Genomic DNA, 23,682 nt, shown 5'->3' with positions numbered 1-23,682 from the left:
CCGGTGGAGAGCGCACACACGCAACTCATTAACTCTGATGGATTACCGAACATTTCGGGCTAATAACACTGACATGGTTGTACACAACATGCATAAACACACACGGGCACACAAGTCAGACTATGGCAGCGTACACAAACACAGATGGACGCGGACTTGCCACCTCCGTGTCACCTTCAGCTAATCCTTGTGAGACAGAGAGCAATCCATCCGCTGGCAACACAGATTTACCATAATCCTCGAAAATGAACTCATTCAGTGTCCAAGTCTATGTCACACATCCACGTCCTACTGTATATGTAGAGGAAAATGAAGACGACTCAGTACACTTAAACTCCCACTTAAAAGGCACCTTGAAAGACTATCAGGAAGAGAAGTTAAGGGAGCCATGATAATAGCGAGTGTGTGTGCTCCCTCTTTTTTTTTTTTTTGGCGCGGGTGTGTGTGTACGTGCGCGCGCAGACGCAGATTTAATTGGATGGGAATGTCACGTAGGACAGGGGACATGAGTGCTGGCGGTCTTGTAGGTCGTACACCAATTACTGCTCGGCACTTTTCAAAACTAGATGGGAGACGGAAGACTGAGACCCCACTTCATTACTGAAGTAAGCCCCCGTGTTGGTAGCGGCCAAGTAGGGCAGCACGGCGGGGGGTACGGAGTGGCGGGTAGCGGGGAAAGAGAGGGAGCGGGAGAGAAGGAGAGAGAGAGGGGGAGAGAGAGAGAGAGAGAGAGAGAGAGAGAGAGAGAGAGAGAGAGAGAGAGAGACGGTGTGTGTTCAAATTAAAATTGACACCCAAATAGCTGGGGTGAAAGCGGCTGCACCCAGAGCTTGGAGTTTGATCGTGTATTTTTTCACGGATGCTAGAAACTGATATGTGCTGAGTCAAGGTTGAGAAGGTGGATTAAATAAAAGGGAAAACTATAAGCCTTTAATCAATACATACAAGGTCTAACTAAATATTAGAAAATAAAGCGCATGTTCATCCACTTAATGCAGGTGCGTATTGGCTGCCCTCACTGGAGCACATGAATTAATGTTCCCCAGTAATTCCTGACCTCTATTTAACAGCCTAAAGGACAATTATTCATAGTCTGCTATATGCCTAGCTACAGCACTGGCCCTATTGTTCATACTCTTTTTATGTATGTATATACTGTACATACTGCACACACACACATTCACTAGGAAGACCTGCACAAAAGCTGAAAATAGCATATGTGCTAACCTCGTGTCGCGCCCTCACCTTGGCCACACAAACACAACACAGGACATATCTATATATAACAGCTAACCCTCCCACCTCCAGTGTCGATCCCTCCCTGGTGGTCTGGGAGGCGCGGCATCTCGATATTGCCGCCGTTTGCCAGGGCCGTGCTTTCCAAAGGTCAGTTTTTGCTTCCTCCTGAGCGGGGACAGCAGCGCGCTGACTGCCAACCATCTTTGCGGCATCTGTCACATCCTAACCAGCGATAATTAGCCGGCGACGTTCTGCCGCAGCCTGAGTGACTGGACGACTGACTTGGTGGTGGCGGGGAGACTACACACCGCGCGTTCAAGGGGAGTATAATTGAGCCGAAGAGTGAAAGATGGAGGGTGAAGGAGGGGGGGAAAAAAAGAGGAGAGAAAAGCACAGAAGCGGGAAGAAGGGGAGAGAAAAAAAAAGACTCGCCTCTCGGTAAAGGCTGAAAATTGTCCGAAGTGCCAGCCCATCGTTTATCAACGAGGCAGAAGCACATTCACCTCGTACTACTCATTACCTGCAGTCTCTCTCTGTCTTTCCTTAATACCATCCTCGGGCACACCTGCCGCCCCTCGCCAGCATTTTTCTGTAACTGTCACACGCGCACACATACACCCACGCACACGATGCGCTGCCTCCCACCTCCATCTACCTCCGTGTCTCCGAGACCCCAGTGCCCCATTAGAAGACAATGAGGAGGAGACACTGTCTTTGCTCGAGCATGTCAGACAGATGCGACATCACCGGCCTCGCAGGCCCCAAATACACCCATCATCTTCCTGCCCGCCTAATCAGCACTGTGACGAGGCGGAGAGAGGAATGGGACACAAGGTGCAGGAGAGGTTGGAGATTGTGTTTAAAAGTGGAAACCAGGGGGAGAGGATAAAGGGGAGGTGCGGAGGCACGGCAAAAAAAAAAAAAAAAAAAAAACTGCTTTTCCCAAGAGCCTTTAAAATCATTGAAAGAGACAGTAGCTCCTCCATGGAGCAGGGAAATGACTCTGCATGTTCAGACAATACGCACAGGACAGGAAATTGCTCCTTTCTCTGTCAACACATTCATGAAGTATACAAAAACAGCATGTATACACACAGAGGGGGAATTTTGACGTGGGTGAACTACTGATGGCTTAAAGCTGTGGTTCCCAGCCTTTTATGGCTCCTTAAAACAGTTCCTACCATCAATTCAGAATCCAAAGATAAACAATTGTCAACGACATAAAGCGGAGTAAAAAAACCAATCCCCACATCCGGGAAGCTGAATCCGCAACCGACTAATTGATTAATTTACCAGTTGTTTAAGGACTTATCGTGCTGCAGCAACATCTTGGAACAACAACATCATTTTGACAAAAGCAGCCTCGATGTTGACTGTGATGGATTACACAACTCCAGAAAGAGCTTACCAATGGAGTTTCCCATTGTCCTGAAATGAAGCCACGTAAAAATTGCATTCAGATTTCTAAAACTCTGCAGCGGTTTTGAAAAAATGATTTGCCGTGCCGCCACATAGGCAGGATCTGTGGTAAACAAGCCAGAACATGCAGGAGGAAGAGTGTGAGCAGATCAGAGAGAGCCACGGCAAGAAAGACATGGGGAGTGGAAATCGATAGTGACATTTCAGAAGGGACACGGGTATCATGGAGGGGTAATGAGGGTGTGTGTGTGTGTGTGTGTGTGTGTGAAAATGCGGGGAAGGGTGGACTGGTGGAGGGCTGGTGGTGTCTGGGGAAGGGTTTTGGAGGGTGAACCAATGCCTTGACAGCGCAGTAGGGGACAGCGCTGTGAAGTTGGTTAATCCTGTGGAGCGGGGATTAGCTCTGCAGGAGGGAACTGGCTCAGCATGGGGGCTCTAGGAGTCTGTTGTCCCCGACTACAGTGCCACGCTGCGTGGCTACTGGGGCCGGCTGCACCCCGCCCCACCCTAGCCTCCTCCTTTTCCCTCCTCCGAAACCGGCCCCGGGCGTCGTCTGACCTAGTACGTGCAGACAGATCCACATAGCATCACATGCGGATGTATAAAAGACATGCACAGCAGCTCGTCAGTTCATTATTGCGGCGGCGAGGCTGGAGGGGCTGGGAAAGAAGAGTTGGGGCGTCTTCACACGAGCCCATTGGTTTGAGTGTGACTGATGGCGTATAGCTCACAGGCCCACCTGGGGCTGCTGCATCTACAATCCCCTCTCATCTTCTCCCTTCAGCTCTGCGCTACTAAATTCTTCTTGGCTTGCTCCGGTTCCCTCTCCTTCCCTCTTCCTTGACTGTTTTCCCTGCAGGGTCCTGGACACCTGGGGCTGTAGAGCTGCGGGACGCTCTGGCGTTATTAGCATCATTGCCCTGCTTGTTATTTCCCCAATATCTCCAAAAGAGAGTGCTGTTGGGCAGGAAGCTACAAACGGACAAAGGAGGACCCTCCATCTCAAAGTCTGTCTGAGACTGTACATGTAGTGAGTATGGTTGAAATGCATCTGCAGTCAGGGATTAAGATCGAGAGGTGGACGGCAGACTGTGTTAATTTGAGTGGGCTGGACCAGACGGGATCTCCTCTTTCAGAAGAAGCAGATCCCCGCAGAGTGCGCTCACACGGGGCAACCCCTGTCTCAGCGCAACTGAAAGAGCAGCTGAAGCCTTTTACTTCAACCAGACTGACGCAAGGTCTCTCCCACGCCTGGCGTCTTACACAAGGGGACCTTTCTCCGGGTGAGCGTGCACACCCCCTGCAGACAACAAATACTTGAGGACTTGTCAGTTCACAGAGCAGCCCGTGGAAGACTTGGGCTGCGTTCGGGGCGAGGCATGATGAAAGCTCCCCCTAGAATCTCCTTCTCGGTGTATGTTCTTGGCCATGCTTGAGATGATGAAATTTCCCGGGAGGCGTTCAATGCTCCTCGGCAAGGTCGACGAGGCATTACAATATGCCTCCAGTGTCAGACTAAGCCAACGTTCCTGAAACGCACCATTGTGCACTTCACTTAAGCCATGCCCACACAGTGTCCATTGTAGAAGAGCTCAACAACCTTCATGGAAATAGAAAAGCAACTCTGACCATCAGGACTCAATGACAGACTCCTCGATCGGCATGTGTATACGACAACAACAACAACAACAAGCAGCATTTTCTAAAGCTTCTACGGGCACATACACAATTAAAAAGGTCATTTTATTTTGAAAAGCCATAAAAAATGCCTCCTCTCGCTTTCAGACTCGTTAGACAGACAGCAAAACATTCCTGATGAGAGATGCTAGTTGCTGTACTCAGTGTCATGTTGCTAACAGTCTTCATGCAATATTAACTTATAATAGAGCTTGGAGGACGCACAAACCTGTGCATAGTGCGCAATAAATAAAACAAAACCATCTGTGATTGACACATCATTAGACAGCCATGAATTATTCAATATCTGCAATCATATTGGTTTGCCAAAGGATCAACATGCTGAGGAGCATGCAGGCCCAGGGTACCTGATTGCAAGTTAAAAGCCTCCCGAACTCCACTGCTCCCATCTCTAAAAATCTGTCAGTCATTAGTGTGGAGAGCGGAGACAGGAATAAGCTGGCTCAGTCCTCCGAGTGTTGATTTGGACCTCCTGCCGTTCCCAAAGAAAGGCTGCATCCTACCAGCTCTGAGATGCCTCTGATTGAAGACATAATTGTGAATGTGGGTGAATTTCACGGTTAGGAGCGTGAAAACCCTCAGTGAGATGGATGGAGAGATGGGGAGCGGGAGAAGCAGGAAGGACTACAAATTAGGTGTCAGGGTGCTCGGAGCCGGAGCTACGAGGTGAGAGGCGCTGGACGGTGCCGGCTGATGTAGGTAGACACACACAGAAATAAACACGTGCGTGTGTCGGTACAGAAGCACATACTGTACGCACATATGATCAAGGAGCACTGACTACAGGAACACGGGAGTGAGTACAACGCAGGTAATGAAAAAAGACTCGCCGTGTGTGTAAACAATCTCTGCTTCAATCAATCTATGAGTGGAGCAAATCAGCTCTCGCTGCCGCACCATTTCATGCCATTCCCCAGCCTTCAGATTCAATCCCTCCCAGCCATCTGCATATCAAACAAGGCAGCCATTCACACACACTGACTAATGATTTTGAAATGTTATTAACTCTCCATATTACAACTGCACTTCCACCGAGAGCAGTTCTTCCTGCTTGTGCAGTGGCAACAACGACGACAAATAAACAGTTCCCTTATCTCCACTGGCCAGGATTTAGTCCTGCTGTGGACTGGCTGCCTCCCAGTAGAAGTCTCTACTATCTTTAGAGTTTTGGGCCCCACAGTACCAAGCTACAGTGGAGCCAACCGTGCAGACAGCCCCGCCTCACCTGCCAAATCTGGTAGTTTGCTACAAAATAAAGGATCAGCAGTTAATGAGGCTCATTTATCAAAGCAGATAGGAAAAAAAAAAATGCCTTCAGAAATGGCCCGAAAGTGATCTCAGCAATCTTCAGCCGTTTCATTTCTCCATGTTTGACAATTTGTGATGAATCATGTGAAAGCTCAAGTCAAAAGACACATTTTTAAGACCCAAAATGTGCTATCAGTGTGCGCGGAAGCACACTTCAAGCACTTGTGCCAAGGTTGCCACTGGTGTAAAATAAGCTGTTATTTCATTTATAGATGCTCAAGAGGGAAACAAACAAAAAAAAGGGTTCAAACTGTGGAGGTCTTCACGAGGAACTCAAAACAGAAGTAATGTCAGTTTCTGTGGTGAAAAGATTTATTATTATTTTTTTTCTTGGATCAGGTTGAATGTTCAGAGGAGTTATCTTTGAAATGGTTCTATTGGCCTGTACCCCGACACAAAAATCTGCTTGGAAGAATTAAACTCCTGGTTTTGAGCCGTGCGAAATTGCTGTTGTTAATCTGCCGAGCCCCTCACCAAGCTGTTGAGATTGTCTATGATTTATAGCACCTGTCTTTGAGCTGATTTGACAGACCAGCTGTCTGTTGTTCACAAATCCTCCTTAATCTTTGAAATAGCTCATTCCTGCTCGGCAAAACAAACATGCTTTCGGTATTAAGCTGCAAAAAAAACCCCGCTATCACACTGTTTCCCTCAAATTGTTTAAGTATCTTATCTTGAAATCAATTATTACCAAATCCATTCTCTTCAGCATACATTTAGCATTTAGTGGGGTGTTTGTTACCAAATAGTTAAACGACCTCACCAGCATCTGATAAAGTGAAATTGAAAAGAGAAAGGCAATAAGGAGCAATTTCGGCTTAGCAAAGAGCAACACAGTGCGACAGCAGCACAAACTGGAAAAAAGAAGAAGTAATAATTCGGGTGCTTTCAAAGCCATATTTCGTTCTGATTCAGAGAACAATTGCTACAATATTGTGATAATGGTTCGTGTTTATGAGGAAGACAAGACTCAAGACAAAGTTCTGTTGAAACATCCAGTTTTGTGATTGGTCACAACTTTTGCAGGAAAAATTGGATTTCAGGAAATCAAAAATGGAGCATCAACAACAAGTGTGGCACTGGCATTTACTGCTGTTTTGAGGTTCATATATCACTGTTCTGCATAAGAACAACCTGTTTAGTTTGATCAAGCATCTAGGCTACGTGTAGAAAGCAACATATTCACGAAGCGAGAGCAAACTGCTGCAGCCAGACACATCTATGGGGTGCGAACTCTTCCAAAAACACATCAGGCAATCTACTCGGTTATACAATTACAAGGTAGTCATACTGGGCTGTGGGTAACGTGTGCTCGCACTGCAAAAGAATCGCTCTGGAAAGCGACTACAGTCGGGCTGAGACCACCCTCTCTAACCGGGCTCAGCCCAGAGTGCGATTGCTGTGTTCATAAAGATCCAAATGAACCGACCTGAGGGATAAACGCTCTGGTTTCAAAACAACGTCGTAGCCTGGCCTGGAAGGCCTGGAAGCCAGCCTCGAACTTCCCCTGCCCACAAAATTCTGAATGAAGTTGGTCTGGAACATACCTGTCAAGTATCCCGTTTTGGCCGGGAAAGTCCCGTATTTTACCCTTCTTTCCCGCCGTCCTCCCGTATTAGTATTTTCCCGTAAATCTCCCGTATTTTAACATGCGTTATTAAAAAATAATAATACCCCGGGCCCGGGCGGAGTAAAAAAAATAAAATAAAAATATTCCCAATCTGAGCTCTGTCACTAGCCTCGCGATAACTGCCACCTGCAGTAGCATACTTGATCGCGATGGTAGTGCGGGTAGATCGCGTGCCATTGAATTATTATTATTATTTTATTTTTTTTTTGATGTTAGTCTAAAACATGCATCCATTGCAACTCCAAAACAAACAGCAAGACAAAGCTTCATCTTTATTTTTACTTTATAGTTGCAACATGCCCTCAGTTCAGAGGCACACATCCACAGCCACGCAACAACTCCAGACTCCCGTCTTTCTTAAAGAGACAGCGCTATTTTTGTAAAGGTGCAGTGCACCAATTTTTCTTGATAAAAATAAAAACAAAGATGGATAGAGCTTTTAACACTGTAACAACTATTAATATGACAATTAAAAAAAAATGTGTATATGTATATATATATATATATATATATATATATACATATATATATACGGGTAGATCACTTTGACTTGGTCATTGTAAAAGTAGCTCGCAAGCCAGAAAAATGTGGGCACCCCTGATATAAGGGATACTGGAGCTTGGTTGGGGTGGTGGGACTGCTTGCGGCGGGCGCCGGAAAATTTCCCTTATTTTTAAATCCAAAACTTGACAGGTATGGTCTGGAAACAGTTTTGCTCAAGAAAAGATCTGGTGGGCCAATCAGATAATTTGTGCGGGCTTTATGAGGTGACGGACAGAAGAGTAACAGCAACATAGTCATACACATCAGCTGAGCGCCGTTGAGTTGACTTTAGTTACAACTAAATGCCTCTGATTGGTTGTAGGACTATCCAATTGCGTGCATTGAGTTATTTTTTTCTTTGCATCAGCTGGCACACGCCCCATGATGAAATCCAAACCATGTGTTACCAGACTCGCATTCTGATATGAATCGAGTCTGGCTACACAAGACTAAACTGCAAAATATATCTCACAGCCTCAAACATTAGCTGCGGCAGCAAAACTGCACTGAAACAAAAAAAAAAAAAAGGATGCCTCTTCCTGCTGTGGGATTCATTTTTTTTCTTGTGTAAGAATAAAAATACATTGCTTCATATTAAAAAAAAAAAAAAAGAGGCTGCATTTAGAAGATACTCTAGCTGCACGGCTGCGAGTCCTCGCTGCAGGTCAGATGGAGGTTTTCACTTAATAAGTGGGATTAATTGGCTGACTCTGGGAGTCACTGATGCAGTTTTTGTAGTGCACGACAAAGGCGACCAATTACGGAGTCTTCCTTCGTGCTTACTTTAGTTATGAAATATAAATGACGCTCAGAGGTGATGCGTGATTGTTGAGCAGCACGAGTAGCTCTTTTTTTTTTTTTAAGTTTAAGGGAAGATGCAATATCGCTCTGACAAGGGTATATCATTATATGAAAGAGTGGCCCGTATTGTATCTCTGGATATCATCGAATTTCTATCAGCAGGAAGCAAAAATATTTGCAACCTTTATAATGCCTCTGTTGTATCCCAGTAACAGCTGACACCTTCTTTATGTTAATTATAGTTAGATGTTCTGGTGTTCATAAGTGCACATGGAGCTCACACACACATTTAGTCAGGGAAATGGCAGACTACACAAACAACACATTTTAAATGGAAATCTGAGCCATGAATGATGCATGTGTAATCATTATCATAAAAGGCTGAAACACATACTTGCACAAAACAGCAGATATAACAGCTACAGGAATATCACTCGTGCATTTTCTATCAACGCCCTCTTTAAAAGCTACTCTCAGAATAGTTAATGTTTAGACCTCCTGGCTCAATTTTGACTCGACGTAGTTGTTTTCTGAAAAAGGCAAAATAAAAGCCCAGGTTGCTTAGAAACAAGCCTGTTGACCGCTCAGAATATTTACCCAAACAGCTTCAGAGACCCGTTAGCTGTTGCATGATGAGGCCGGTGAAAATAACCCTGACCCCGTGTTACAAATGGCTCGCCTTGGCCCGAGCTCCGTGCGCTTTCTTGTTAACGATTACAAGTTCCACAACACTGTTTGGCGCGTGGTTTATTCTTCCCTGCGCCGCCTGTTCCAAAGAGCAGCATTAGGGCCGGCCACGCCGAGCAGAACGGCGCGCTGGTGGTTCTTGGAGAGAGGCAAAGTAGGTTAAAGTTTTACGGCGCTGATAATTGAGTCCAGTTGCCGAGGGGCCTCCGAGAAGCTTCGTGATTGCACGAAAACGCACACGAGGGCACGGGCAGGGAAGCGCATGCAAACACACCACAGTGTAAAACGCTGATGTCTTTGGAGCCAGGAATGCCCTAGATGCATCGGCAGCTCTCAAATTAAGCAGCTCAGAGACAGAGGAATCAAATGCGTTTCCATTACGGGGCAAATATTCCATCTACCCCCTGTCATAACGACACTGTATGGCAGCATTATGGGGAAATATCAAATTAGGCTGTTTCATTTGGAGGACTGTTGTGCATTGCGAACAGCTTTGGAGATCAATTGAGCCGCTAGGTAATGAGCGGCAGCGGCCTGCTCTAATATACTCAGTAATGTTCTTTTGATTGCTTTGGTTAATCTTGCTCTGCCGTGCAGGGGAGGTAGCCCCCTCTCCCTGCTGAAGCACACTCATCAGCCCAGGTTAGAGGGAAAAATAAGGAATAGGGAGCACCATTAAAAAGTCAAGTAATATGAATCAAACTATTAAATCTGGACTATCCGTGCTCACATTTAATCCCTCAAGGAATTCATTACCGTCTGTGTCTATGTCTGGTTTTATGCCGAGGCGTTTTCAGCAAACACGGGAAAAATAAGAAGACCCGCCTGAATAACCCGCAGTGTACGACCTTAAAATGAAGTAGTGGTGATGTGCTGGAGCTGAAGTGGATGGAATCAGACACAGTGCACCACTTTGATCTCTGAAAGCAAATCCTCTCTCTCATGCGCCCCTCACAAACACGCAAAGAGGCGCTCTGTCGCTCCCCACAACAACTCTCGCAGCTGTGACCATTTAATATGCTCCAGCTCAGAATCATTCCTCTGCACCTTTTGCTCTCACAGAAAATGCTAACAAACCTGTCCAAACACTTTTGCAATATGCTGCGCCGCGCTACTGCACACCACACCATCTGCCACGTTTCGCCGCGCATGGTGAATATTTATTTGCCCAAACTCGCACTGCGTAGCACCCAACCTACTTTCGCGGGATTGTCCACGCACAGAGTTGGCGTTAAAAGAATCGGGGTTAGAGCCGGTCGGGACTGTGCAGTCACCAGCTGGGAGCTGCTGGAGGTGTTTATTGGTTGTTTTCGGAGACGAGCGGCTGTGTAGCTCGAGTGACTTTTACCTCTCCACGTGGTCCAGGTTCCCTGACACACCCAGTCCCCCGATGGTGTACAGTTTGCCGTCGTACACCAGGCTGTTGTGTCTGCAGCGAGCCACAGTCATCCGGGACACCAGGTTCCAGTTGTCCAAAAGGGACATGTAGCACCACACATCAGCCACCATCACACCTGACTCTGTGCCTCCTGAAAGATATAGAACGAGAGGTATGCAGGTTAATCAAGGCACCTTTACCTGTTTTTCAATCAGAGCTAATATGGAGCAGTGTTGCATTGTTGGTTGGTTAAACCCAGACACACAATCGTCTGTCTACTGCTTCTTTCCCAAAAAGACAAAGTACAGGGTGGTAATTCTAAATTTGATATAAAGGCTAGAAATTCAATGTCCTGACTGTTAGCGTTAATAACAAATTTATGTTGTTTGCTTTCCCGCTGCTAGGAGCTCCTTCACATTTATGTTCTAAAATAACCATTAAGACTCTCAGCACATCGTTAGAGGCAGACTGCTCAGTCTCGTTTCCCACCCCTCAGTCATTACATCCACTCAGACGCACAGAAAGTCGTGAGTCATGTCACATTAAATACAAAGAACACGAGGATTAGGAGTTAATTTAGTCCCTTAGCAGCTGCAACTGTTCAGGTCAGGAAAGGATATAGGATTTTCATACAGTCTATAGCAGGGTAATTGCTGTTTATGCAGAAAACCTCTGCATCAAGTGATGGGGAACTAAATAAAAATAAGAAGAGCGGCAGACTTGAACTGACTGAAAGTTGCCTGCTGCTGTGTTGACAAGTCAACCAGCCGGCCAAGAGAACTGTACTTGTTTCAGCTTTCTTCAAGGCAGCCCTGTTAGCGGTGCAGTTTGACATGTAACACCAGCTGTGACTCAGTGACCCTGTTCAGAGTGTGGGGAAGGTTACAGACCGGAGCCTGTTGATTGGCTACATAGAACAACCCTGATTTCCCCACTGGCTGTCTGGCTCCCGGCGGACACATGCAGACCTGTTCCAATGCCCAAACACAAATTTACATTTATATGAAAAGAGGGAGAGGAAAGGTACATGCAGGACAAATCCTGTTGCATTTCCACGGTCCAGTGTGAAGGTCTGAGTACCGTGCAAGATTCCCGCACAAATGGACCGTGGAGGGGGAAATTCAGTCTACCTCTGGAGGAGCAACTTAAAGGTGTCTTATGGAGGGAGTCACAGAGTGCACAGTGTGCCACTGTTGAGCAAAATAAACTACAGAACACTGCGGCAACTGTAAAGCCAGACAGAGAAAAGTCAAGTTCAAATAATAGAAAAAAAAACTCTATAGAAAGTAAACAGGAGAGACCTTCTACACAAACAAGAGTCTTCTGAATAGAAATACATTAAAGCTGACAGCTGTGTTGGTCTATGCAAAGCGTTTGAAGCGACATACGAGTAAACTTTGAGATTGCCACCCCTTTGTAAGACTCTTTCATAAAGGTCACGAGGAGTGAGCAACGGCCTGGGTCGTTTCACTTTGCTGAATCACGGATTGGGAGCCACAGATGGGAAAACGTCCTCAGTAAGAATTCATAAATGTCAAGCCTGCAGACCTTTGTCAAGGCTAATATTAATAACCATTACTTTAACAAAAGAAAACTGAAATTGCTTGTTTTTCTTTCGTTATCTTAAACCATATTTTTTTCCATTTACACCGCGGCAGATCCTGTCAAGGAAGAAACAAACAAAACCAGATATAACGGCAAAATAATCTCACCTCAAGGTCCATTAAGTAGCAGTCTCGGAGCTTTTGATTTGTATTATATGATCTTTGCTGTTTGGATAACTGCTTTTGTCAAGAAGAAAAATCTTAGAAACTAAAATACAAACTAGGTGGGACAGTTATTTTATATGCTGGTTGCAGTTAATGGCATGCCTTAGCAGATCATATTAGAGATACTCAAATTTAAGCTGAAGCTGTTGCTTCCTTTTCCTTTTATTCCGTTTGACTACATACCTCCAAATAGATTCCATTAGGTTCACCCATGCCTGGGTTTTTATCGCAATTTATTTTCTTCTCCATGAGAGAAATGAAGACTCAGACTTAGAGCCGTGATATCTGTCCTGTGAAGCTGTAAACAGCGTCTTCTTTAAACGATGCTAACAAGCTCAGAATGACACTGTTAATGAGGCCGTGTTTGTGCAGATTTGTTTTTGCGTTTTATTCTTTACCGATTAGCAGGTGCAAGAACAGCAGCAGCTGAAGGCAACATACTGTATCTGTAGGTATTTGGTTAAAAATCTACCTGGTGAAAAATCAGCACACCACCCGAGTCAGTAGGATCAGCATGTAGACAAACTTTCAAGGCAAGCCAACCAGTACTTGGTGAGACATTGCAGACGTTTCAAAGCAACAAAGTTGTGGGTGGAATGGCCAACCAACGCACTCACAGGCATGCTAGAAACTCTGGATGTACCGATACTACTTTTAGTCAGACCAAGTGCAAGTGCTCCTCAGTACCAGTCAAAACTTTTGAGACACCTTCTTATTCTGTATTTTTTTTTTTTTCCTCACTTTTGATTATTTTCTACATTGTAGATTAATACTGAAGACATCAAAATGATGAAGGATCCTATATGGAATTATGTTCACAGAATATTTCATATTTTATATTCTTCAAAGTTGCTTTGATGCTTTGCACAGTATTGGCATTCTCTCGATCACTTTCGGGAAAAAAATATATATACCTCACACCCAGGGTTGAGTACAATTGCACAGTCCATGTCAGTTAAGTGCTTTTGGAGAGCTGCATCTAAGGTTGCCTTCATCATTTTGATGCCGTAGTATTTGTGTGTTTCCTTGTTTCCTGTTCAAATGTCTGTGAAGCAGAGATCACATCCGGAGCTCAGCTTTTTCTGGTTAACTCCTTAAACAGAGCCAGAACAGACGGAGTACTTTCTAGAGGCGGCGAGCAGTGAGATTGCAGGGGATCTCACATTCAGACCCAAACATACCCATAGTCTGATTCTGCCTAACGAGAGACCGTAGCCTCATGCTAGAGTAGTAGCTGAGTCTTGTTGGGGTCTTTTTACAGTCTGGTTGAGCTGAACCTGAATGTTTTCCAGGACCAGACCGATGCTGAATATTTAAAGTCTGAAATCAGCAGACTGATATATGAGGGGGGCAATGGTAAAGTGGATAGAACAACAATTTAAAACCACAAGGTCACTGGTTTGCTCACCTCTATCTCCTATGCCTTGTGCTAGCACCAGTTTTTCCTTTTTGAGCTAAAGACACAATTTCAAACTCAAAAATAATGACCATACTCCACTGGTAAATGAAGTATACATTTAAATCAATGGTATGATGCTGTACTTCATCACCTTCATAACCTTGAAAGACAACTGTGTGATAGACTTATGGTAATCCCGGTCTGTGCCTCTAAGTATCTCGGACAATTGTACTGCTGGAGTGGACAATTTAGCTCACCTGACAAGTAGATGTTGTCTCCTGCCGAGATGACGCTGAAGAACTCACGGTCGTAGAAGGGCAGGCTGGCCAGCGGGTACCACTTACTGTTCTGTGGGTTAAAACAGGTGACCGCTGTCAAGGAGCGCTGGTTCATCCCGATAGCCTGACGCCCTCCCACCAGAACTATCACCTCGGCTACACCTAGAGAACAAAGGGGAGAGAGAGGAGGACAGAGGAGCGGGATGATGGGGGTGGACAAAGGAAGGAGAGAGATGGGAGAAAACAGGCCATCAGGAAATGTCTCCACCAGTAAATCAGGGCCAAGATTGAATCAAAGGCTCTTTGAGGCAGTTTAGTGCTGCTGTAAGCAGCAGGCATCGTGTTGTGGCATGTCGTCTGATGATTATAGCATTTATATATGGGATCTTTTCAACATTCACCAACTAACACACACCCAGCCACAGATAAAATGTTGGCTGCTTTGGATTCAGCAGGCCTTGGCTCTTTCTGAGTCAATAAGTTTGTCGGAAAATGCAAAACAAAATACAAACTGGAAAAGTTTCCTCTTGGTCACAAGAAACTACTGAGTTAAACAGGAAAGTATAACTCTATTAGCAAGACTGATGGGGCTGCAGTTTGTTTGGTTGCCGCCCAGCTCTCAAAGCCCTCCTTCCTACAATTCACTCGTCCACTCACTCCTAGTGAAACACACTCTGTTTGGGCACGGCATAAGAGAATCCCAAAATCAATGAGCAAATCAATTTGTGTGCATTTGTATGTGAAGGTGGAACTCGGCTGATTAAGAAGATACTTGGAAACGCGTTCAGTTCGCGTCTCGATAACCCGGGCGCACACACAAACAGAGCTGGTGGATAAAGACACCAGTGATCCAAAACACACAAACAGGTTGGCAGGCTGCCACATGCATGTCTCAGGTCCTCTCCGTCTTCAGCGGCAGCAGCAGCAGCAGGCTCCAGTGAGCAGGCAAGGCGACGGGCCGACAGACAGAAATGAGCTGTGTTTGTAAGCGGCCGGCAGGCTGGCGGGCGGGCGGAGGGAGGCGAGCCAGGGAGGGAGAGGAAGACGATAAGGAGAGATAGAGACAGTGTGAGAAAAAAGACAGAGAGAAATAAAAAAAAAGGGGATGAGAGAAAGAGGGAAAAGGGGGGAGGGGGACGGGGAGGGAGAGCTAATCTTCATACACTCCAAACCAAGGCTCACCACTGGTTCACCTGCTCGGATCGATACTCTTTCACACATACACTCTCCTGACAGGGAACATCCACAGGCGGCTGTCTTTCCCTTCTGCCTCTTCCTCTTAAAACGATCCCCTCCTTTTTTTTTTTTTTTCTAAAGCTTCTCTTTTTTTTCAAAGCTGGTAAAAACAGAAAGCCTTTCTCCAGGAAGACGAACAAGGGTAGAAGAGGAGAAAGATACAAAAATTACAATGGGCTTTGCTCAAGCTGAGCAAACAGTCAGAGCAGTAAGCACTGCCTCAGACATATCGTGGACACACAGCTTAGACTTAGTGGACAGCTTAAAGCTGGCTGGCTCTTTTCCTCTGCGAGATTCCGAGAATGTGTTCCCCCTGCATAGGACAGGAGAGAAAGTGATGGCTCAAGGAGAAGTTGTGACAGCGCCGCTGCGAAGATGAAGGTCTGGTGCACGGGCTTAAAAAAAGGACAATCATGACAAAACGTGGAAGGCGGGGGGAGTCGCCGCCAACTCTGGCGGCGCGTGAAAGATGTGTGAACTTGGAGCGCCGCTGAAAGAGATTTCGGCTTGAACTTGTTCCCATCGCGGGCTCGTTTTCGCAGCTCCGCGGCGTCACGACCCGGACTCCAAGCCTCCGACGGCCTTGAAGACCTCCAACAGACCTTGGATATCCAGTTAACAAATGGGACTGTAGCTTTATAGGACAGTCACAGCTACGGTACCTCGAGAAAAGAAAAAAAAAAAAGAAAAAAAAAGAAGAAAAGCAAAGAGTGAAAACAGGCTCTTTGTCTTCCCTCTCATGAGCCTCCAAACATACCTACACACACACACACACACACACACACCCGCACACACACACACACATTAATTATACTGACTTTGTTCCGCTATTGTTCCATTTCATGATTAGTTTGCTTCTACTGCCGCGCATGTTTGTACACCATTTCCCTTTATCACGCGCCATTTTTCAACTTTATTGGATTTTAAGAGTACGACTGCTTTCTGGGCCTTTATTGGACCGAATTTCTCCTCCCTTTTCATCTCCTTTTCTTTCATCTCATAAGCCATTTCACTTTGTTGATACTGACTGCCTCAATTAACTTGGCAAAGTTTCTGTGTCAGTCTCGGAGCCAAACTGGGGATTCTCCTTCTGCGAGCACATCAATCAGAGCTCTGCTGTTAATAAACGGCTCTTCCGTATAGGTTCGTGGTGTCCAAGGAGAACTATTAGACATCTCCTTCCTGGCATCTCCAAATATTCAGGAAGATGTGCTACATTTGCAGATACCAAAGGCTTGTTCTTCACTTTAATCATGCAAATAAAAAAAATTAAAAAAAAATCTATTTGTTGTTTTTCTACGTATGACTTCTCTCCCCCCACCACATTAGCTAATTAGGCCAACTTCAGCAATTCCATATGCTGCTACATCGTGGCGAAAAAGTACGTGTCTACGCGCGCGCAGGTTTTTATCATCACCTAGCGCACATGTGCAGGGTTCTCCTCTGCTCTTTCTGCTTGGCCGGACACGTCAGAGAGAGTCCACATCTGGGCGCCGAGGCTCTGACCCCTGAAGCCCCGAACGCGTCCGCGAGCCAACACAGCCCGACGCCGGCCTGTCAGAACGCAACAAAACACGGGAGCAGCGCTGCTGACGGGGAGGGGGGAAGTCACGGCACCGGATCAGATGGTTACGTGGGTGTATGTGTGCATATGCGCCGGTTTTTCTCAGACAATGAAGCCTCGCAGGGACGGCTGTCAGTCAGTCTGAGGTTTGACGGGAGTTAGGTGGGGGAATGAAAGGATGGAGGATCGAAGGAGGGAGACGAGCGGTTGGGGATGAAGGGATAACCAATTCTTGACAGCTCTTTTTTTTCCCTGACAGACTTAATACCCATGGCAGTTTGGGGAGAAAATGTCTCCTTCCCTTGATTGTTACTGACCTTTTCCTATAGTGTTGGCATATTTTTAACCTTCCTTCGTTTCAGGAGAAAAATCAATTTAGCCCAAGCATTGAGCAATACAGTGCTTTATCAGTCAAAAAATAAATAAAACTTCAGAGGTAGTGAATATATTTCTTCTCTGCCCTCACAGAAAATCAGATCCTTCTGATTTAAACCAAAACCTCGGTAGAACTGACAGAAACTAGCTGGAACAAAGCTTTGTTTTGGAGGTTTAAGTGAAATTCAGTGATGTAGAACACTTTCACTCGCCCCCTCTTCCTCCCTCTCACCCTACAGGAGACTTCACCTTCTCTCTCCTGCGCTCTCTCTCTCTCTCTCTCTCGTCAAGTCCTTCTCTCTCAAACCCCAGGAGTCTGTGCTCTTGTTCTGATATCCTCTCCATTTCATCGTCTCTCACTGATACAGTACATGTACTTTTCACCCAAATGTTACATCCTTTTGTGACTTTAACCAATCATATTTTCCAGACTTCATCTCGGTTGGCAGCGTGTGCTTTTGCATAGCTAAGGTTAATAGCTGATATTTCTCAGGTTTAAGAAAAATAAGAACCACCCCGATGAGCCGGAGGGTTTGTTGCACAGAACTATGTGGGAGGTCGTCCTTGAAACAGGAAGCTGTTTGGAAAGGAAAGGGAAGGCAGGTTTGGAAAGGTCAGACACTTGCCAATACTTAGACAGTGGATGTTCTTTGAAGGGAAGATTTGCACATGAAAATCTTTCTTAGGAATGGTAAATGGTCTTGCATTTATGTCGCGCCTTTCTACCTGTTGGTACTCAAAGTGCTTTACAGTCACAAGGACAAACACCTACATACACATCAGCCACAGCATTAAAACCACTGACGCTAGAAGTAAATGACATTGACCATCTTGTGACAATCCAAAGTTCTGCTAGGAAACTTTTGGACCTGGCATTCATGTGGATGTTACTTAGACATGTAGCACCCACCTAGACCAGACCAGACACCCTCACCCCATAGCAATGACACTCCTTGATGGCAACAGCCACCCCCAGCAGGATGCAGCCTGACACAGGCACACACACAAAAACAACTCAAAAAAACAGCACAAGGTGTTGACCTGGCCTCCACATTCACTAGATCCCATACTGATCAAGTATCTGTGGGATGATCCACAGAGACCCCTCTCCTCAACCCATCGGACACCACAGGACACCCTCAGAAGGCCCATGTCCACTCTCTAATCTCAGAACTGTTTTGAAGGCACAAGGCAGACTTACACAACATTAGGAAGGTGGTCATTATGTTATGCCTGATCGGTGTAGCAACCCACTTCCCCACACAAATGCACACCTTCACAGTCTTCTTGGACAGCTCGTTCTTCCTACTGAGACACAGCTGCCATCGTGGGCATTGCATGCTTGTCGAGGCTGCCAGTGGTTCCTCTGAATAGTCTGCACCACGGTGGATCAGCCACGAATGCGTAGCTTGAAGCCCGGCAACGTGTAATGCCGTGTGATCTCGTAATCTCACAAATCTCAAGAAAATCCAGCTGCCTCTCAAGGTAAAATTAGAGCAGCAAGCAGTATGGCAACGGATATGACAGAGGCTGCGATGGAAAACATCTGGAGGGCAGCATTAATTCCTTCAGAAGGAGGTGTCAGTCGTTCTGATCCAGCTACTGTGTTTAAAAAAAAATAAAAAAAGGTGTTCTGAGGGACGGAGTAGCATGTGAAGAAGCAGAATCGCAAATTGAAGCTGATGCCCACCCATGGAGCGTGTGATGTGAATACACACATACACAAAAACACACCCTGACAGTGTATTGCTTCCACCCAATTCGACTAAATGAAACCTGTCTGTGACAGGAGCATGCCGCCCTCGCTTTACCTCACGCTGCAGCGAGCGGGGGATTCTCACCGCGGACACGAACGCGCGCGGATGTGCAGTCACAACCGGAAGAAGCTGAGGCTGACGGAAAGATGAAGACAGGAAGGAACGGTTCTGCCGGTTCCTCCCCCCCTGCTGCCACAGTTGGTCTTCTCTCACCTTTTTTCTGGGTCTCCTTGCTCTCTGCCTCATGCTGTGACCATCCCTTCCTTATTCCTCTTCTCTTCTGGCCCACAGCTAACACTTCCCCTCCCAGTCTCTCGCTCTCCCAAGCTACAGGAGATTCTACCATCTCCCTCTCTCTCTTGCTTTCTCCCCCTTGAAGTCTTTCTCTGTCAAACCCCGGGAGTCTTTGCTCTTGTTCCAGTGCACTCTCCATTTCATCTTCCTTCGCTGCTTGCTGTTCTTTCACCTCATGAACCCTTTACCCAAGTGTTGCATCCTTTTGCGGCCTTGCTTTAAGCAGCCATACTTTGCAGTCGAACGTGCTTGCCGGCCGAGAGTTGTCCCCTCAACGGTCAAGATTTCCTTTGGTTTGTACTCGCCAAAACAGTTCCACCCCAACAAATAACAGCTCCAGAGTCTCCAAGGACGCGAGCAAAAACTTTCCATTAAGTGCTTCAAAGAATTTTAATATCTACAATTTTTTACCACATCTGCAGATGAATATGATAATGTGATTGACAAGTCCATAACAGCAACTAAAGAAACCTTGAGGTGTGATTGCTTTAATACCAGCTTGATTTGTAAACCTGAACCCTACTGCTGCGACATAATCTACAAACTGCAAAAACACAATGAACGCGCTGCAAATTCTCTCACGCGGCGTGCTGAACACACACCTTTTATATTTGTACAGTAGAGGAAGAACAGTAACAAACTACCTGCTGATTCAAACCGTTCCCCCCGAGTTTGATGTTCCGCCTTTAAAATGAATCGTCACATCAGCAGGTGACAGGTCACACGCTGCTTTCAAAGGCCTCTTGGTTCAGTCTGGGTTGTTTGTGCGCTGCTGATTCGAACAGTCGGATTCGTTTGAGCACAAATCTAGGCTTTTGCAAATACATTTTGTGAAGCTCAGCCCACCCCGTTCAATCAATACGACTATCTTTATCCTCCCTTTCTTTTTGCTTCTCTCATCGGCTGATTACACGAGTTTCCGGCTCGGTGTCAATCAGCCGATCATTTCGTCGCTGTCAGACTTTAAATACGCTCTCCTCTGCTGCCGTCAGCTGTCACTTCAGTTGTCCACCCCGTCCGCCCCTCATCCCAGCATGCTCTTCCTCCCATCGCCGCCACCAGCAGCGTCCAGACCCGGGTTGGTTTCCTGTACCAAGCACGGCCTCACCCTGTCCCGCTGTAATGTGATCACAGTTGGGTTATATTTCCCTCACTGTGCTCATTATTAGATGAAATCTTTACCACTCACTCGGAGAGAAATCTCTCCTGATTGAAATAAGGTTAATATCCCAGCAACTGCCTATCTGCAGTTATTGCGTTCTAACCGTGTGTGGGTTTCACTGCCCTTTGGATATACTGTAATTGTAATTGTAGGTGAGTAGACTTAGCTCTTTTAGTCACCAGTGAGGGGAGCTATTGCCAAAAGCTACTGATCCGGGCAGTGACCCCGGTCTCCCCATTAAGCTTGGGGATTCAGTGTTAAAGATTTGTATGTTAATATAACCACCACTTCCAAGCAACTTCTCTACTTCTTCATATTTGCTGCATACCTCCTCCTTAATGTTTAGATTGAAATTGAAACACATGCATGTCTATACTTTACGAAAGAACTATTGTTCATGAAGGGAGATTATGACAGTTTCAGCTCTGCTTTTTCATTAGTCTTTAACTTTATTACTGTCCTCTATCAAATCTATCTGGTTTGCAGACATTGAGCACATAAATCACAGGACGGCGCAGATGACAATGACAAACAACCATCTAGTCTAGTCTGACAAAAAATAAATTAATAAATAAAAAAGGAAAAATCTCACGTTAACTACAGTGCCATTTGCATGAATATATATATATATATATATATATATATATATATATATATATATATATATATATATATGGAAAAATATGCATATATTGTATAAATGGGGGAAGAAAAGTGGAGTCAATGGTTGTCACGGCCACAGTGACACCAGCAGTCTGTCTCCCTCGTAGGGCTCAGAGCCACTTATATCTCACACCGCCGGTCCATAACCATTTCCTCTTATCTCTGCCGCTTCTCTGTTCTCTCTTTTTAGTATTTTTTTTCCTTGCTAATCCCATGATTTCTTTCCCAGGGTGTTAATTTGCTATGGTGAGGATCAGGGTGCCAAAGGCTGCCGAATAATGTCAGTGTCCAAGGAGGTACGGTGTGAATCATTTCATGTGCGCGTGGGCGTCCGCGCATGTGTGCTTTGTTGCAGTCTGTCAGCAAAAAAAAAAAAAAAAAAGAGTGCTCCGGTGACTGGCTGGCGTATTTGGAAGTGAAACCCTTTTTCAAATCTATACGCATCCTCGAACCATGTCAAAAGGCTCAGTTCACTCAAATGTCTCACTCACCAGGTCAATATTCGGCCATGAAGATTTGGCTGATTTAATTTGATTGGGGAATTTTTATTTTTAAACCCAATCCCCAGTACAAGACTCAGTGTGAACATCTTTCTACAGAGGAAAGTAGTTCAGGGTTTGTGCTGTTGATTTTCCAAAGTAACTGGGACACTGTCGCCGAAAAGAGATGTTCCTATTTAATTTTTAAAGTTGTGTATCGTTTTGACAAATCTACAGGACCGATGGGACTCAAAACCTGAGTGGAAAAGAAAAAGTAGCAAGACACAGCTAGAGAGAAGAATAACTATGTTTGTGTAGTTTTGGAAGAAGTAACCCTTGAACTCAAACTTGTGGTGGTTAAATCTCATACATCATGATTTGACGTGGGCACACAGGCACCCACAATCCCCCCCCAACCAAATCTGTACCATCAGCACATGCAATGTCACAGCTTAAAGCAGGCTCCCTGTTGAATATTGGATGAGGCTGAAGCAGCCTTCCAGCCTTGAAGCAGGTACGGCAGGTCAAAGTGCCAGATGTGGCATGAACGATGCTGAGGCTGATCCGTGTTCCTGTAAATGCTGTTCACTTTGGGTCTGAGCACGAACTGCAGCTCAGGAACAGAATGAGTCAAGTTTTTTGGCAGCAGCCGAGGCAATCGCTCACCCGTCTCCAGCTCCCTTTCCCTCCTTCCCAGTAGCTCAGGCTGACAGTAGTCACTAGTCAAAAGGTCAAGCGGAAGGAACCTTAATTTTGGCTGCAGACCAGAGGTTACTAATCTGGATTTACTGCCACCATGTTACATTTATGAGCCAAGATTGGCGTGTTTGCTTGAGATTTCGCCGGTAAGCTGAAGGAATATCAAAACCGCATACTCCCAATTCTCCAGTGAATTGCTGCATCCGACTTTCACTCTGTTGAGCTTACTTGTTCTGTTTCTTTCTCCCTCCCTCTCCCTTCCTCAAATACCATCTCCGACTCCAGAAATAAAATCGGAAGAGGATCCGCTGAAGGGCACTCTTCACACAGAGCGATTAAGACATTTCTGGCACATTCTCCTGCATCCTGCTTTTTCCAGTATGAGAGGTGAAACAGAGTAATCTCACGCTGCATTGGCTCTAAAAGACAAACCAGGCTGAATAATTACACAGAACAGGACAATAATCAACACAGTCCTGACATGAAAAAAAAAAAAAAAAAAAAAAGGCAAAGCTTATAATTGTCTTTCCAAACTGCTGACAGCTTCCCCGTCACCATCGCCTTGCTTAACGGTTAGTGTTGAGGGTGTGCAGCCAGACAGAAAGATGACAAATAAATTCAATTATTCCACAAAAAAAAAAAGTAGAAAGGAGCCACTGTCACTGCGGTTGAGGAGCAGTTGAGGAAACGAGAAGGGGGATCACTGAGGCAGACTGTTAATCGAACCAGAGCCAAAAGCAGTAGGTGGCAGACTTCTGAGGAAAGTCATCTGGCGATCTTTTATGCTCCCCTTACAAGGTGTGAATCTTGTACTCCTTTTCTTCGCAGCGGCGGCACGTTACGCCGGCTCTCCAAGGAGCTGCTGGCTGGCGGAGGTGTGAATGAATAGACGAATGTCATGCCCACGGGCCCTCGGACCCTCGGACCCCACGGCACAGCCTGTTTTTTTCTTTAATCGTGGCACAAACCACTTCATTGTGCGGGCTGCTCTAATGAAACCAAGCCGTATCAGACCACCACACAACCTGCGCAGTAGTGTTTTATTTGGCTTGCCTTGTGCTGCAGGAATGTGAAATGGTCAATAAGATTTGATATCAACATTTCCAGAGTGATTTTGGGAGCAGAGTATGTCCTGCTGTAACACAAGGCACAGGTCTGATCTCAGTTTAAGAAGAAAATTTTGTTCTAGGCGGCTTTGGAGTCAGTATTCTGCAACTGCAAACATGTATAAGGCATGATTACATACACAAACGCCCAAGTGAACCTGCAACATGCACAAAGTCTCATCTCAGTTGCGGCTGCCC

At 45.7% G+C, this 23,682-nt stretch overlaps 1 protein-coding gene across 1 annotated transcript in view; it reads right to left on the bottom strand.

The window, feature by feature from the left end:
* Positions 1-23,682, bottom strand: part of klhl29 (kelch like family member 29) — a 138,273-nt gene that overhangs the window by 24,464 nt on the left and 90,127 nt on the right. The window contains exons 9-10 of the mRNA XM_084560689.1: positions 14,129-14,311; positions 10,674-10,854 (exon numbers count right to left, since the gene is read on the bottom strand). Of these exons, the coding sequence (XP_084416815.1) occupies positions 10,674-10,854; positions 14,129-14,311 (364 nt within the window). The remainder of the gene's footprint in view (positions 1-10,673; positions 10,855-14,128; positions 14,312-23,682) is intronic.

The sequence above is a fragment of the Chelon labrosus genome (genome assembly GCF_963514085.1).
Source record: "Chelon labrosus genome assembly, chromosome: 14".
Lineage (NCBI taxonomy): Eukaryota > Metazoa > Chordata > Actinopteri > Mugiliformes > Mugilidae > Chelon > Chelon labrosus.
This window is presented reverse-complemented; position numbering and strand designations above follow the sequence as displayed.